Source organism: Ostrinia furnacalis, unplaced genomic scaffold, assembly GCF_004193835.3.
Source record: "Ostrinia furnacalis isolate ACB-3 unplaced genomic scaffold, ASM419383v2 OfSCF7606, whole genome shotgun sequence".
Classification (NCBI taxonomy): Eukaryota; Metazoa; Arthropoda; class Insecta; order Lepidoptera; family Crambidae; genus Ostrinia; species Ostrinia furnacalis.
Window position 1 is genome coordinate 177,993 of NW_021137845.1, and position 17,916 is coordinate 195,908.

The 17,916-nt window shown below is 40.7% G+C and overlaps 1 protein-coding gene across 1 annotated transcript in view; it reads left to right on the forward strand.

Annotated features, from left to right (window-relative positions):
• The window catches only part of LOC114365648 (facilitated trehalose transporter Tret1), a 28,450-nt gene that overhangs the window by 8,547 nt on the left and 1,987 nt on the right, over positions 1-17,916 (forward strand). Inside the window, exons 4-8 of the mRNA XM_028322264.1 lie at positions 6,102-6,288; positions 7,206-7,370; positions 8,757-8,893; positions 9,490-9,582; positions 16,668-16,779. Coding sequence (XP_028178065.1) covers positions 6,102-6,288; positions 7,206-7,370; positions 8,757-8,893; positions 9,490-9,582; positions 16,668-16,779 — 694 coding nt within the window. The remainder of the gene's footprint in view (positions 1-6,101; positions 6,289-7,205; positions 7,371-8,756; positions 8,894-9,489; positions 9,583-16,667; positions 16,780-17,916) is intronic.

The window sequence follows — 17,916 nt, forward strand, 5'->3', positions numbered from 1 at the left end:
GCATGTCTCTATCCCTATCACAACGTTTGCAATGATCGTTTGAACTAAGCCTCTCCGGGCGCGCCATTCAACGCTTCGTTAACAACAAAACTGAAAATGGCTCTAGATTTGTAATTTTGATAAAGACAAGTTAGATTTCAAATAAAAACAAAAGATATCGAAGTAAAATAAGCAATTTAGTTAAAATTAAAATTGTCTCTACCTGTTGCGGAAAATAATGTTGTGGCAGGCCTTTGTTCAAACGATCATAGCAAATGTTGTGATAGGGATAGAGACATGCGATTTTTGGTTTTACAAAGATAATACGATAGAGAATAATAGAAAGTAATAAAAACCACCGGTTATAGGGGCATTTTTTGGAGAAATTTATCAAATAACCAAAAAAACACGAATTTTTAAGCAGATTTTTTTCAAAAAGTATCATTTTTTATTATTTGTTGGCATTTTTTGTGTATTTTATGTATTATTTTAGTATCGCTTGTTATTTTGCATTATTACTGTTTTTATTTTATCAAGATATACCGCTTAGTTTAAAAGTTATTACGTTTTCTTTACAACAAGTAATTGGAAGAAAAAAAATTCTATAAAAAATTAAAAAAAAATCTCAAAAAAATTTGACCTCTTTTTTGTCGATAAAAACAGGTCTAGTTTCATCTATTTTCATATGTACACTTTAACGTGACTCACACTGTATAATACTTAAACTTTAAAATATTTATAATTAAAATAAAGGGCGGCGGATTTCCGGACGGCCCCGGGCGGCGAAAAGCCACGCTACGCCACTGGTATTTCATAGCATGATATGAACATTAGGCTGTAACTTATAATAGTAGGTCTCCGGTAAAAGTTTATGGGTTCATGTCTCATCTGCAACAATTTCGCAAACTGTGACATCAGTGCATCCACAGTGCAATTACAATCACAACTACCGCCAGAGCATTTACGTTTGAAGCAACAAGAGCTAAAGGACATTGTCAGAAACCGCCTAAAAAACCGCCCAAAAACATTAACCCATCATAATTATTTTCTATTTTTTTTAATACATTAAGCACCCTTTCATTCTAATGGACACTTAAGCATTGAAAAATTACATAAATAAGTCTTTTAACGTTTATTCTATAATACTATTACAACTTCCGGACGTTTTGGTGCGTGGCATGGTCTAAAACCTATCAAGTTCCATAATTTTTGCCGATAAAATCTGTACGAGGCATTACCGTACTTTATTGCTGGGAGTCCATGTATAGTGATGTTCCTGCGGCCATCATAGACAATAAAATATCGATTTTGAAAATAAAATAAATCGATTAAACTGCTTTGAAGACTAGATTTGCGTTAAAAGCTAAAAAGATATTGACAACACACACACACACACACACACACACACACACATTACACACACTACCTCAGTTACTTTTTGTTTAGTTTTGTTTAGTCTAAGTTAAAAATATTCTAATTATCTTAAGAGTTTAATAACTGTTAATTGCCATGTACCGTGTGTCCTCACTATATTTTATCAACAATTGTTAACCTGTGTTACTTAAGGCTGCCGCGACACAAGCACAGCTTAGTGCAGCAGCCGCTAGATAAACAGACTGTAAATTTTTTTGCTGGCAAATAAAATACTTTTACTTTTACTTTTTTTTTTAGATGATTGATTTGCAAAAGCTTTTTCTACGTACAGTCAGCTTCAAATAGTTCGTGACAAACAAAGTGTTAAAAAAATTGATTACACAACCGTATTCCATTATTGTTACAAAAAAGTTTTGCGAACTTTTTGGATACTTTGGCTGACTGTACTTATGACTTGTTGATTAGACAGGAAGAACGATTAATTTACGAGTATATTGAAATAAATGTTACGATAAGGTCAAAATAGCATGTCGTGTGGGAATTATGCTAAATAACGATATTATAATAAAACATGACCGTTTATTATTGACGAGAAGATAAATAGGTATTTAATTATATCGCTACGTCATTGGTAGTAAAGTAAGATAGTTACCAAGAGTGCGTGGATTATACCTGCCTAGCTCACACTTATTGCGTGTCATCCCAACTAATATTATAAATGCGAAAGTAACTCTGTCTGTCTGTCTGTCTGTTACGCTTTCCCGCTTAAACCTCGCAACCGATTTTGATGAAATTTGGCATAGAGATAGTTTGAGTCTCGGGAAAGAACATAGGATAGTTTTTATCCCGGTTTTTGAAACAGGGACGCGCGCGATAAAGTTTTTCTGTGACAGACAAAATTCCACGCGGGCGAAGCCGCGGGCGGAAAGCTAGTATAAACTATAAATTACTGTATTTTATTGAAAAAGAGGCTGACAAAGGTGACTGAGTTTCTTCCGCCACTGCTTCTCAGCACCAGCCCATATCTTGTCCCGAAGTGGTGGTAGGGTAGCTTTATTTGGGACGTGTATAAATGCCCTGTAGGCCTAAGATGCGCGCCGTGATAGGCGGTTATCACGCCATTTTATCTATTTTGCCCATACAAATTGACGTCGATAAAAGCTATCACGGCGCGCATCTTAGGCCTACTGGGAAGGGCATAAGTAATGTACTGAATAAAATATTTGAATTTGAATTTCACCGTGCTTTATTCAGACAACTAAACAAGACACAACATCATCTGACTCTACATTTTGCAGAAAAACTGTTTCATGCACAGTATTTGACTTGATGTTAACTCTTGTCATAGCAAGTAACTATACAGCAACCAGAATAGCCAAATACTCAATCTGAAATCATAAATCAAAACCAATATTTCATTTGAAAGGACCTTCTTTCATAAACGATCTCTGATCTGACTACTGACATTGACCCACAGAGTAACCCTCTCTAAAATTTTCGAAGTTTTTACTCTTTGCACCCTGTAAGTGTGAACTCATAACCAGTGATGCCATATCTACCAACTTTTTGGTAGATCTACCACTTTTCACTTCAGTCTACCTATCTACCACCCTAGACCTAAAATCTACCTATTTTTTTAATTTTCACATATCACCACAATGTCGCGTCTATAACCCGACAATAAGGCTATCGTTTTAGCGCTCACCAGTTGGCGCCACTGTAGAGTAAGGTTCTGTCAATCGCCAGGGGTGCCAACTGTTAAGTATAAAAACGATAGCCCTCATTAGCCACCCTGAGCCCCGATTACGGTAACTTTTAACGTCTCCAATCCAGACACGCTTCTCGAATCTGCGATACGATTGGTCGTTCAACAGCGTACGTCAGCTGTTTTAACCAATCGTATCGCAGAATCGAGAAGCGCGTCTGGATTGGAAACGTTAAAAGTTACCGTAATCGGGGCTCTGTTCTCTTCTTACTACTTAGTCTGTGGCCCAAACGTGTGAAGCCAAGTTTATAAAAAAATATATGGTAATTATTTATTTCTCTCTCATCTGTGATGATCTGTGTTCGTTTGGATTTGGATTGTGTGTGTGTGTGTGTGTGTGTTAAGCTTGCTATGTTGNATGGTAATTATTTATTTCTCTCTCATCTGTGATGATCTGTGTTCGTTTGGATTTGGATTGTGTGTGTGTGTGTGTGTGTTAAGCTTGCTATGTTGCGAAATATTCAAAATTATGGGAGAAAGATAAGGAATTTGCAGGTTGGCTTCAAGAAAGTACTAAGGGTGAAGGATATTTTTATTGTAAATCATGTAGGTGTGATCTAAAGTGTGCCGGTGGAAGATTTATATTAAATAAACATGCAAATAGTTTAAAGCATGTAGCATATGTGAAAGGTGACTTTCTATTCCATGGTTTTATGAATCTTAATTTTTTTTCTAAGTTGAGGTGGTAGATCTACCAATTTTGCATTTTACATTCTACCAACTTCTACCAACAATTGGCACATAATCTACCAATTTTCTAAAATTCGGGTTGGCAACACTGGTTTGGATGCACATTGCTGACCACCAACTGCAGTTTCTGGTATCCTGGTAGAGATAGTTACACTGTTGAGGAGGGACACGCTCGCTAAAACCTTACTCAAATGAGCATGGACCTATAAAAAAAGGCGGACGGAACTCGCGCTACAACAAAACTGTGACGCAAAATTTTGGCGTTTGTCTATTGTGTGAGTGAATTTAGGGATGCCATGTTAGCCAAAACATTTTACCCATTTATTTTAAGAAAAACATAGATCGGCAGATGTTACTTGGAAATGTAGACAGAATTATTCCGTGCCATTTTAAAAGGATGAAAGGTGAATGCGTTGAGGTAGGCGCGAAATTTTCAATGTTCAAATTTTCTTACATTGTTTGCAAGTCAGTGTGTCATGGTATGTACATAATGTTGATCAAAAATGATTCACGCAGTTACAAATTACGAATCTTGTGTACATTAAAATCATAATCTTATGCATCATCAATATATTATTATTATCTCTGATAGATTTTTTTTAACATACAACCTGACACTGACTTGCAATCAATGTAAGAAAATTTGAATTTTGCAGTTCCACATTTTTGGGAAGGATCAAATTTGCCTATGAAAATATATCCCATTAAAACACAATTATTATGATAAATTATTTTATTTCCATAGTAGATGGCTACTGGGTGGAATTGGTCTAGGACTAGGTTCCCGGCCCACAGTCCCCTGTCCAAGCACATCGGGCGCCGCTGGCTGATCATGGGCTCCAGCGTGCCGCTGCTGCTGGGCTGGCTGCTGGCCGGAGTGGCCTCCGAGCTGGCCACGCTGTACGCGGCGCGCCTGCTCTGGGGCTGCGCCACGGGCATGCAGTTCGCGACCATTCCCATCTACATAGGGGAGATCGCTGAGGTCAGAGATGCTATGAGCTTCTTCTTGGTGCTATAGGTAGTCTAGCTCCTCGTTTAATGGAGCTAGCTGTCTACCCATGAGATATCGTTGAGGTGAGAACTGCTAACTCTTTGTACAATAGATACGGGCGGGACTATCCCTAGGACTATACCTCTCGTTACCACTGCTGCAACTTCTGTGTAGCTAGGATCTACAGCTTTACCGTCAATGTTTTTGCTATAGATAGCTTAGGTCTACATAGAAGAGTCGCTAAGGTGAGAACTGTCACGAAACTCCTCTTTGTGCTTTAATCTAGCTAGGTCCTCGACTCTTTTGAGGAGCTACCCATCTTGTAAGAATAGTTACTGAGGTGAGAACTGCTACGAGTCTACATGGTGTAACTGGCAAGCAGCTGGTGGACTAGACTCCTGGAAGATTCTTTTTTTCTGGGCTTGAATATTGGAAATCTGCTTCGTAATGTAAGTAGCTAAATGGCTACTGGGTGGTATTGGTCTAGGACTAGGTTCCCGGACCACAGTCCGCTGTCCAAGCACATCGGGCGCCGCTGGCTGATCATGGGCTCGAACGTGCCGCTGCTGCTGGGCTGGCTGCTGGCCGGAGTGGCCTCCGAGCTGGCCACGCTGTACGCGGCGCGCCTGCTCTGGAGCTACGCCACGGGCATGCAGTTCGCGACCATTCCCATCTACATAGGGGAGATCGCTGAGGTCAGAACTGTATGAGCTTCTTCCTGCTATAACCTAGGTCCTCGTTTAATAGAGCTACCCATCTACATAGGGGAGATCGCTGAGGTCAGAATTGCTACTATACTGCTGCTGCTGCGCAGTCGAAGCACTATTACCGTGACCAACGCGAAGTGAGTTGCGCTTCTAGAAATTATGAAAACTATAAGTGGCGCTTGCTGCGCTTCCTCTCGGCCTCCTCCGCTTCATGTTTGAAAGTGCCCTAAGTTCCTCGATTTAAAAGAGTTCCTCTCTAAAACACTGATGAACTGTATTAGGTACTATTACTATTAAGCAAAAAATTGACACTGTATAGTGTAGGTATAGGCAAAAATCAGGTAGGAGGTACCAATCCCAAATAACTTACTGAAAGGTTTTTCTTCTTCTGTCTGGATTTGAACGTTAGAAATCCTTAGCTGGCTGTTTTTAGGTGGAATTAGTTAGGAATGCAGCACCTTACTACCTTCACCTCCATTAAGAAGCAGAAAAAGATTTTAAATCAGACTACTTATTCGATAAAACTGTTTTTGTTTTACATTTCTTCCTATCATTTTATTTATACCCTTATGTTTTGTTTATTTTTTCATTCCAGGACAAGATCCGCGGCTCCCTCAGCGCGCTATTCCTGCTCTTCATCAACGTGGGCTTCCTACTCGCGTACGCCATCGGGCCATTCACCTCGTACTGGGGCCTGACTGCGGCGGGAGGGATCCTGTCGCTGTTCTACGTCCCTTTCACCTATTTCATCCCGGAGTCTCCGTTCTTCCTCGTTCTTAATGGTACGAGATATTTTATTTAATGTAAAGAAAACCCTACGGCGCGTATTAAATTTTTGTCACAGTCAAAGCCCGCATAATGATTACTTTGACAAGACCGCAGACCGCATCGACTGTGGAAAATCATTTAAGATTTAATATAACTACCAATCTGGGTCTGGCCAGTTTTTCCAGGGGTTTGGGCCAGATTTTCCACTTGCCTTTGGTATATGAGAATGCTTTTCTTGCAGTACACGCTAAATCATATAATGATGATGATGAAGATGAAGGCTTATAAAAGGTCTCCCTAAAACTATCCGAGTGAGCTGAAGCTATTTAGAAAATCAATTCAAAATCGAATCGAATCAATAGTCCTAATAGTATACTTAGTAGGTACTAACATAATTACAACTTCGTAGAGCGCTAATAAGACCTACCTACGGTACGGTACATGTTTATTCTTTTATGGGTCGCAGTTCACCAATTGTTCGTGTATCTCGTTTGTACAATGATCTCAGCAAGAAGTTGCCAGAACTTGATAATACATTTTCAAAGCCTCGCTGGTTTCTTAAAAACAATTAAGACGGGTGACGTGCCCCTGGTGGCATGCATCTAGGAGGCCTCTTATTATTTTATTTTTTATTTTTTGTTGCTTTCTTTTTGTTGTTTAAATTCAAAGTTGTAATTAGGTACTATATTATGTTATTGTATTGTGTAAAGTTCACGGGTTGCTTACATTATAATATTATGCATGCTGTGGTTATCGTTTGTGTGGGAGCAGTTAGTTAAAGACCTTTGGCTTAATTTTTTAATTGTGTTTAATACTGTATCTCATGTTGATAGCCCAATAAAATAAATAAATAAATAAATAAATAAATTAAGTACCTGGTACCTTTATTTTTCTTTTAAATCTTACTGACAACCAAACGCTTGCTCTATAGGTCGTTCAGAAGAAGCATCAGAAGTGCTTCAGAAACTGCGCGGCACTTCAAAAGAGGCCGTCCTCCCGGAACTTGAAGGTCTTCAAGCAGTCGTAGCCAGGGAGTTCAAGGAAGAGCCCAGGATTAAGGACCTGTGGGCTACTAGAGGAAACGTCAAAGCTTTGGGTATGTAACTAAGTACCTACTCAGTTCATTACACCCAAATTACCAAATAGTTCGCAACATAATAGCTATGTATTTGTTACTAGGTACTAGTGTAACAGTAATTACATCTACTACTGCATGATTCCAAGGTTTTCAGGATTCTGATCTTGCTAAAACGTAGGTACACTGAAATAATAAATCATTCATGTTGACTTTCGATTCCCTTTTTGTCCATTGTAAAGTCTAGCATCTTATCTTGAACCAGAATAAAGTAATATTAGTACGAGAGGGGACCAAAGTGGTTGCTAATCTTGAAACTTTTCTGAACGTGTGCCATGGAAAATATCTTACACCCGTATTCACAAACGATGCTTGCATAAATGACGCAGCAAATCGAACGCACAGCGTTGAATAGAGCTCTGTGATGGGTTCGTGTGTCACCCTGTGCGTCCACGCGCACTGTGAGACCTCATAGTAATGTTTGTGAATACGGGCGTTAGGGGCCGTTCAAGTATTACGTAAGCAGATTTCTTACCATTTTTTACCCCCCCGCCCCCGTTGTCATCAAAAGTAAGCAAAGCACTTACCCCCTCCCCCTATGCTTACGTAAAAATTTTTAGTTATAAATGTTTTTATACAGTGTGAGTCACGTTAAAGTGTACATATAAAAATAGATGAAACTAGATATTTTTATCGACAAAAAAGAGGTCAAAAAAATTTTGATATTTTTTTTTATTTTTTTATAGAATTTTTTTTCTTCCAATTACTTATTGTAAAGAAAACGTAATTACTTTTAAACTAAGCGGTATATCCTGATAAAGTAAAAACAGTAATAATGCTAAATAACAGGCGATACTAAAAAAAACATAAAATACACAAAAAAGGCCAACAAATAATAAAAAATGATACTTTTTGATAAAAAAAAACTGCTTTTAAATTCGTGTTTTTTTTTGTTATTTAATAAATTTCTCAAAAAAATGCCCCTATAGCCGGTGGTTTTTATTACTTTGTATTATTCTCTACCGTATTACCTTCGTATAACAAAAATCGCATGTCTCTAATATCACAACGTTTGCAATGATGAAATAACTAACGATGACGTAATCATCATCTAGACCCCCTACCCCCCATGTCATCCAAAATAAGCAAAACAGAGACCCCCCACCCCCCCTTGGTGCTTACGTAATACTTGAACGGCCCCTTAGTATCAAGTGACGTAGGGTATCTTACCCTCTCATACTATTAGAGACCTACTTATTATTATTCTGTGCTATTAGTAACACATTAAGTTCGCCAGTTCTTTTGAAGTAAAGAAATAATGGTACCTAATAAACATTTCGATTGTCCATTTTCATTATTATTTATCTCACTGTAATTCTTCTAAAAGAAGCAACATACGTTTTCTAGGTATCTGCGTGTTCCTGGCCATGCTTCTCCAGCTGTCCGGCATTGACGTGCTGCTGTTCTACATGGAAGAATTGCTTGTGAAGGTCGGCGCCTCCATCACTCCTTCTGATGGCACCATCATCATGGGAGTGGTTCAGGTAACAACTTCAGTCAATAACCCTCCTGGCGCAGTTGGGTAAGAAGTCTCTCGCGTTTTAGAAGAAGCAGAATGAGTCCTCCATATTATAAATCCGTAGTAAGGACAATCTGGTCAGGTGGGGATTAGTGGATGGCTCAAACATGGAGTGCAGGTGCGGTTTTGTTCCCCAGTCGATGAAGCATATGATGTCATGCCCTGAGTGCCCGAGCAACTGCACTCAGGAGGATTTAATTAATGCTGCTGACAACGCCACTCTTGTAACGGAGTTTTGGGCTGACACTGTGTAGGTTTGTTGTCGACACGACAAGAAGAATTTATCACGCAAAAAGTTACTGAACGGACTTTGATAAAACATTACAGTATTATTGTTTATTACGTCAGAATATGTTATGGAAATCCTTGGGGAGACATTTGTCCAGCAATGGACGTCATTTGGCTGAAAATAACGAACGTCACTTATGTGCTATAATTTATGACGATCTGTGACAACCTGAATTTCAGGCAAAGCCGTGGGCAAAAGCTACTCGTAGTGAATAACATAAGTTCTTAATTTGTGCCTTTTTAATTTATGTGTGTTGTTATTTTTGTATCCAGGTTGTGACAAGTTGTATAACTCCACTGGTGGTTGACCGGCTCGGAAGAAAACTGCTCATGTGGACCACGTCTCTTGGACTCACAATATTCTTGGTAAGTTTCCAACATAACTTAGCAATAGCTATCTTTTGCCTTTGATAATGTATTTAAAACCAATTACTTTAAACCGCTTACTTACGAGTATAATGGAATTACTTTAATTAAAGTTTACATAAAACGTTACATAAATTAATCAAGCACAGTCTGTTACCTTCAATATAATTGAAAACATCATCAACAAACGCGAGAAGCTACTCAAGTTACAGAATTCTTAATTGTTATTTAATTTTTGTAAACCCCTGCTTAAAAGGCACCCACTGAAAATCTGTGTCTTGGCAGTTACACCACAGAATAATAATAAGTACTACGTACAGAAGTTTTACTTCGCGACGGTACTTAAAAAAATGTATGCTCAATGTCATTAACAATATGGTGTAATTTAGCTTGTCTCAAGAGTCAAGCACCATTTTGTTGACAAACGTCAGTGATCGGCACTGCGCCAAAGCTATAATAGGGCTGACTTCGGTAAAATGATGTGACGTGAGGTGCCAAACTGTAGAAAATGGCGGAGGAAATACATGATTTAGCATGAATTATGCTCGTGCTTTGTCCTCGAGATTAGAAATAAGAACTATGTAGTATCACGTACGGTGATGCCAGTTTACGCACTGTTAGTTGAGGATATTTTTTTTTTTTTTTTTTTGTGGGTATCTCAGTTTACATCCCATTTGACATTGGTATCCGTCGTCAGTCACGATTCAGTGCTCTGCCAGTTCGCACTTCTTCTACTTAAATACGTACCCAGTGTTAAAAATAGTGTTTTTGTGTCGTCAAAATGCCGAACGAAAAACGTCAAATGAGGATAAGGAACATTNAGAGTCACTAATAGATGCTCTCCTATCTAGATAGAAAGGAAAGTAGGTATCTGGATAGATAGGAGAGTCGCTAAAGTGAGAAAAACTTCGAGGCTACGTGATGTAACTGGCAGCTGCTGGCTGAAGTTAGCCAATTGCCTAAAGACTGATTTTCTAATCTAAACTCCTGGAAGATTCTTCTTTTTTCTGGGCTCGAATATTAGAAACCTCTTTCGTAATGTAGCTGGATGGCTAGTAGCCTAGCGTAGTTTAGACTCCTGGAAGATTCTTCTCTTCTGGGCTTGACTATTGAAAATCTGCTTCGTAATGTAGCTAGATGGCTACTGGGTGGAACTGGTCTAGGACTAAGTTCCCGGACCACAGTCCGCTGTCCAAGCACATCGGGCGCCGCTGGCTGATCATGGGCTCCAGCGCGCCGCTGCTGCTGGGCTGGCTGCTGGCCGGAGTGGCCTCCGAGCTGGCCACGCTGTACGCGGCGCGCCTGCTCTGGGGCTGCGCCACGGGCATGCAGTTCGCGACCATTCCCATCTACATAGGGGAGATCGCTGAGGTCAGAGATGCTAATTCTTTGTACTATAGAAGATTCCGGAGCTCTCATTTCCACCGCTGCAATTTCTGTGTAGCCAGGATCTAAAACTTGACCGCCTAGGTTTGCTCGCACACTCACTGCGGGCGCCCGTCGCACAGTCGCGACAGCAACATAATTACCCGCGAGTGATAGGGATGGGTAGCTTGGGGTCATTGGACGGGATTCTACGTGCTCACGGACCAGGCTTTACATAGAAGAGTCGCTAAGGTGAGAACTGCCACGAAACTCCTCTTTGTGCTTTAATCTAGCTAGGTCCTCGACTCTTTTGAGGAGCTACCCATCTAGATTGGAGAGTCGCTGAGATGAGCGCTGTTTCGAATCTACCTTAATATGATGTAGGTAACTGGCTAGCTGATGGCTGAGGTTAACAACTTACTCCTGGAAGATTTTCCTTTTTTTGGGGCTTGAATGATGGAAGTCTGCTTCGTAATGTAGCTACTTAGATGGCTACTGGGTGGTATATTGGTCTAGGACTAGGTTCCCGGACCACAGTCCGCTGTCCAAGCACATCGGGCGCCGCTGGCTGATCATGGGCTCCAGCGCGCCGCTGCTGCTGGGCTGGCTGCTGGCCGGAGTGGCCTCCGAGCTGGCCACGCTGTACGCGGCGCGCCTGCTCTGGGGCTGCGCCACGGGCATGCAGTTCGCGACCATTCCCATCTACATAGGGGAGATCGCTGAGGTCAGAACTGCTATGAGCTTCTTTCTGCTATAACCTAGGTCCTCGTTTAATGGAGCTAGCCATCTACATAGGGAGAGAGAGAGCGCTCAGGTGAGCATTTTCAATTCTTTATGCTATAGATACGGGACTATTTCCACCTCTCGTTCCCACTGCTGTAATTTCTGTGAAGCTAGGATCTACAGCTTGACCGCCAAGGTTTGTTCTACAGATAGCCCAGGTCCACGTCTATTTACAAGAGCTAACCATCTGCATAGGAGAGTCACTAAGGTGAGAATGTCACGAATCTCATCTTTGTGCTTTAATCTAGCTAGGTTACTCGACTCTTTTGAGGAGCTACCCATCTAGTAAGAATGGTTACTGAGGTGAGAACTGCTACGAGTCTACATGATGTAACTGGCAAGCAGCTGGTGGACTAGACTCCTGGAAGATTCTTTTTTTCTGGGCTTGAATATTGGAAATCTGCTCCGTAATGTAGCTAGATGGCTACTGGGTGAAATATTGGTCTAGGACTAGGTTCCCGGCCCACAGTCCCCTGTCCAAGCACATCGGGCGCCGCTGGCTGATCATGGGCTCGAACGTGCCGCTGCTGCTGGGCTGGCTGCTGGCCGGAGTGGCCTCCGAGCTGGCCACGCTGTACGCGGCGCGCCTGCTCTGGGGCTGCGCTACGGGCATGCAGTTCGCGACCATTCCCATCTACATAGGCGAGATCGCTGAGGTGAGAAAAGCTACGGGTCAACGTGATATACACACAGAAGTGGATTTACTACCAGGCTGAGTGTAGGCTGAAGCCTAGGGCGGCACTTTTAGATCATTACTTGTTTTATTTCGATTTTAAAAATTAGATCCTCCACTGTATAGATACTTAACTAAGTAAGTTCAGTTAGCACTGATTGGTGCTAGAGATCTGTTTTGTAGGTACTAGGTACGTAATAGAAATCAATAAGGTGAGAACTGCTGTGAGTCCACGTGAAATTACTACCTAGCTGAAGTTCTTCTTCTTCTTCTCCTCCACAGTTGTTACACTCTAGACAGAGTAGTCGTGATCTTCATTAGTGTTATTTGTTGTGAGCAGATGTTACTCGCCTTATAATATCTCGCCATCATACTCTGTTGATGGTCAATTTGAAGTTAGCAAACTACCTACTAAATCATCGATTTCCTACCTAATTTAATTGCTCATGTAGATGATTCAGCTTTTTGTCTGGGCTTGATTGATGGAAACACATGGAAATCTGCTTTAAAATAAAATTAGGTGGCTACTGGAATGCACCACAAGGATGCAGTTCTATACGTCTATACTTCTCGTCTTTTGTCTTCAAGCTGCGTCTTATGGAAACTAGATAAACTTTGAATTACTTATTCGATGAAACTGTTCTTTCTTTGAATCATGATCTACCCTTGATTGACACTTGTTATACTACCTAAATAGAAAGACACGGGTCTTAACGCGACATTTATTAACGAGTTACATTATTATTAACGAGTTACATTATGTACTCACGGCTTGATGTTTTGGCTGCTATGCTGCAGCCGTGGTCACAAACAGAGTCTGCTTTAGAGAATATCGCGTTAAGACCCGTGTCTTTCTACATATTAAGCCGAAATGGAACGCGAAAGTTTAAAAACTTGTTATACCTTCTATATAGTTATCTATTCTTCTGTGCATTACTTACCTAACTTAAATTTTCTATTCCAGGACAAGATCCGCGGCTCCCTCAGCGCGCTATTCCTGCTCTTCATCAACGTGGGCTTCCTACTCGCGTACGCCATCGGGCCATTCACCTCGTACTGGGGCCTGACTGCGGCGGGAGGGATCCTGTCGCTGTTCTATGTCCCTTTCACCTATTTCATCCCGGAGTCTCCGTTCTTCCTGGTTCTTAATGGTACGAGATATTTTATTTAATGTAAAGAAAACCCTACGGCGCGTATTAAATTTTTGTCACAGTCAAAGCCCGCATAATGATTACTTTGACAAGACCGCAGACCGCATCGACTGTGGGAAATCATCATCATCATCATCAACAGCCCTTTACAGTCCACTGCTGGACTATGAGCCTCCTCCACTATGGTGGAGTGTGGGAAATCATTTAAGATTTAATATAGCAATCTGGGTCTGGCCAGTTTTTTCAGGGGTTTGGGCCAGATTCATTGCCTTGGTAAATGAGGATCCTTCTCTTGCATTAAACACGCTAAATGACATATTTATGATGATGAAGGCTGATAAAAGATCTCCATAAAACTATCCGAGTGAGCTGAAGATGTAGAAAATCAATAAGTAGTCCTAATAGTATACTTACTAGCATAATTACAACTTTGTAAAGCGCTAATAATACCGTACATATTCTTATTAGGTAGGTACCTGGTACCTTTATTTTTCTTTTAAATCTTACAACCAAACGCTTGCTCCACAGGTCGTTCAGAAGAAGCATCAGAAGTGCTTCAGAAACTGCGCGGCACTTCAAAAGAGGCCGTACTCCCGGAACTTGAAGGTCTTCAGGCAGTCGTAGCCAGGGAGTTCAAGGAAGAGCCCAGGATTAAGGACCTGTGGGCTACTAGAGGAAACGTCAAAGCTTTAGGTAACTATGTACTAGTTTAACAGTAAGGCTGGGTTGCACCATCTTACTTTAACTTTGGTAAACGTCAAAAATCTGTCAAATGCCATACAAATAGCACCGGTTATCGTCAAAGTTAGGTGGTGCAACTCAGCCTAAGTACTCGTATAACATCTACTTAGTGCATCGTCTCAAAATGATTCCAGGGTTTTAACGATTCCGATCTTGCTAAGTACAAGTACACTGAAATAATAGTCATTCAAGACTCAAGTTACCCTGGTCGAGTTAACTGCGCACCTCGCTGGAATGCGACTTTCCCTCGCACTCACGTCAACGTCGATGTGACGTCACAGCTACCTGGTGCGCAGTTAACTCGAACCGGTTGTCCCTTTCGATTCCCGTTTTGTTCATTGTAAAGTCTAGTATCTCATCCTCTTGAACTAGAAAAGTAATGTTAGTAACACATGAAGTTCGCCAGTTGTCTTTTAAAAGAAAGAAAGAAGAAAGAAAATTCGTTAATTATTTAGCTCGCATTTAAGCAGCAACTTACATTTTCTAGGTATCTGCGTGTTCCTGGCCATGCTTCTCCAGCTGTCCGGCATTGACGTGCTGCTGTTCTACATGGAAGAATTGCTTGTGAAGGTCGGCGCTTCCATCACTCCTTCAGACGGCACCATCATCATGGGAGTGGTTCAGGTAACAACTTCAGTCAATAACCCTCCTGGCGCAGTTGGGTAAAAAGAAGGCTCTCATTGCACCAGTGGCGCTAGGTAACCAAGGGCCCTGGGGCAAATGAAAAATAGGGCCCCACATTAAACTTACTTACTTACTCCTGATACAGCATTATTATTTTTTAACCGTTCTCTTCTCTTCACAATAAAACGCACAATGATAAAATAATAAACGCACATATCGCTATCCGTCAAACAACACTGCCAACCCACAGAAAGAATTTAGGGGAATTCCCTAGTTATAACTTTCGAATTTATTTTGAAAATGGGAGAAATTTTCAAAGTTCACTTCTATTGAGATTTTCTGGTAAGAATTCGGGGGCCCTCTGAGCTTTTGGGCCCCGGGGCACTGCCCCGCCTAGCCCCTTAGTAGCTACGCCCCTGCACTGCATCGCGTTTTAGAAGAAGCAGCATGAGTCCTCCATATTATAAATCCGTAGGACAATCTGGTCAGGTGGGGATTCTTGGATGGTTCAAACATGGAGTGCAGGTGCGCTTTTGTTCCCCAGTCGATGAAGCACATGATGTCATGCCCTGACTGCCCGAGCAACTGAACTCAGGAGGATTTAATGAATGCTGCTGACAACGCCACTCTTGTAGCGGAGTTTGGCTGACACTGTGTAGGTTTGTTGTCGACACGATAAGAAGAAGATAAATCCGTTTTAGGATTTATGGATTTATCACGCAAAAAGTTACTGAACGGACTTTTATAAAACTTTACAGTATTATTGTTTATTACGTCAGAATGTTATAGAAATCCTTGGGGGAGGCCTTTGTCCAGCTGTGGACGTCATTTGGCTGAAAATAACGAACGTCAAATATAGGCTAATAGCTTTCCGCCCGCGTGGTATTTCGTTTGTTAAATTTTCCTGAATTTTCTTTGCTATAAACCTCACGGAGCCCGAGACCTTTCCAACGAATGCAAAACCGTGGAAATCGGTTCGTGCGTTCCGGAGTTATAGCGTCAGGAAGGAAAACCCGATTTATTTTTATATAGTAGATAATTTATAACGATCTGTGACAACCTGAATTTCAGGCAATGCCGTGGGCAAAAGCTACTCGTAGTGAATAACATAAGTTCTTAATTTGTGCCTTTTTAACTTTTGTGTGTTGTTATTTTTGTATCCAGGTTGTGACAAGTTGTATAACTCCACTTGTGGTTGACCGGCTCGGAAGAAAACTGCTCATGTGGACCACGTCTCTTGGACTCACAATATTTCTAGTAAGTTTCTAACATAACGTAGCAATAGAAGCTATCTTTTGCCTTTGATAATGTATAAACCAATTACTTTTAACTGCTTACTTATAATGGAATTAATTTAATTAAAGTTTACATAAAACGTAACATAAATTAATCAAGCATAGTCTATTACCTTCAAAGTAATTGAAAACATCAACAAACGCGAGAAGCTACTCAGGTTACAGAATTCTTAATTGTTATTTAATTTTTTGTTCTTAATTTTTGTAAACCCCTGCTTAAAAGGCACCCACTGAAAATCTGTGTCTTGGCAGTTACACTGTCAAGATGATACTGATGTGGGTGATTTTTATTCTAATTAATTAAGTGTATTTCTTTTGTTGCCAAATAAAATTATTTTCTTTCCTTTCTTTCAAACTGGGAATGCCTTGATGATGCTTGTTATTTAACCAAGACGAAACTAAATCCATTATCCCAGCATCAGTTTAGTTTTGTCATAACTACAAATATTTCAGACCCTCATCGGAGTGTACGCGTTACTGGACTCGTACTACAAAGTGGACATGACGTCTGTCGCGTTCCTCCCGCTGCTCTGCCTCATCGTCTACATGATCCTCTTCACACTGGGTAAGAATATAATATAAGAATTACTTATTTAACTGCAGAACTAAGAATTTGTTCGTTATATTCCTGTATCCGTCTCGCCCGCAACAGTGGATATGCGCAAATGCATCTGAAGAGCCCGCTACACATTCTCGCACTACTTTTATCTGGGCACCGGTTCCATTGGCGTATCTAGGCTTCTTTTTCTGGGGGGCTCNCAATGTCAAATGGGATGTAAACTGAGATACCCACAAAAAAAAAAAAAAAAATATCCTCAACTAACAGTGCGTAAACTGGCATCACCGTACGTGATACTACATAGTTCTTATTTCTAATCTCTTCGGACAAAGCCCTCGCATAATTATGATAGAACTTCACTTTTTAAGTTCGTTTAATCATTAATTATCATGAATAATATTAACTACTTATTTACCTCTTAGTGTCTTCAGGCAACTTAAAAAAGTACATTCTGTGTTATATTACAGTATTTAGTACACTATTTTCTTTATTTTCTTCCATCATACCTACACAAGAATACGCGTGCGTGTCAATGCTCGCTCGTATGTGAGGCCTTGTCGAATAGTATCCTATAGGGGGCCATCGTGCGTGTTTTGTATTCGATGTAAACTCGCGGAGATTAATACTTATTAGGCCTGGTTACACTGTCAAGATGATACTGATGTGGGTGACTTTTTTTCTAATTAAGTGTATTTCTTTTGTTGCCAAATAAAATTATTTTCTTTCTTCTTTCTTTCAAACTGGGAATGCCTTGATGATGCTTGTTATTTAACCAAGACGAAACAAAATCCATTATCCCAGTGCTAATATTTTAGTTTTGTCATAACTACAAATATTTCAGACCCTCATTGGAGTGTACGCGTTACTGGACTCGTACTACAAAGTGGACATGACGTCTGTCGCGTTCCTCCCGCTGCTCTGCCTCATCGTCTACATGATCCTCTTCACACTGGGTAAGAATATAATATAAGAATTACTTATTTAACTGCAGAACTAAGATTTTGTTCGTTATATTCCTGTATCCGTCTCGCCCACGTACACGAAATTCGTCTCGTAAACGAACTAAAGTCGCTGACATAGCCCGACGGATCAGCAAGCTGAAGTGGCAGTGGGCAGGGCACATAGTACGCAGAACTGACGGCC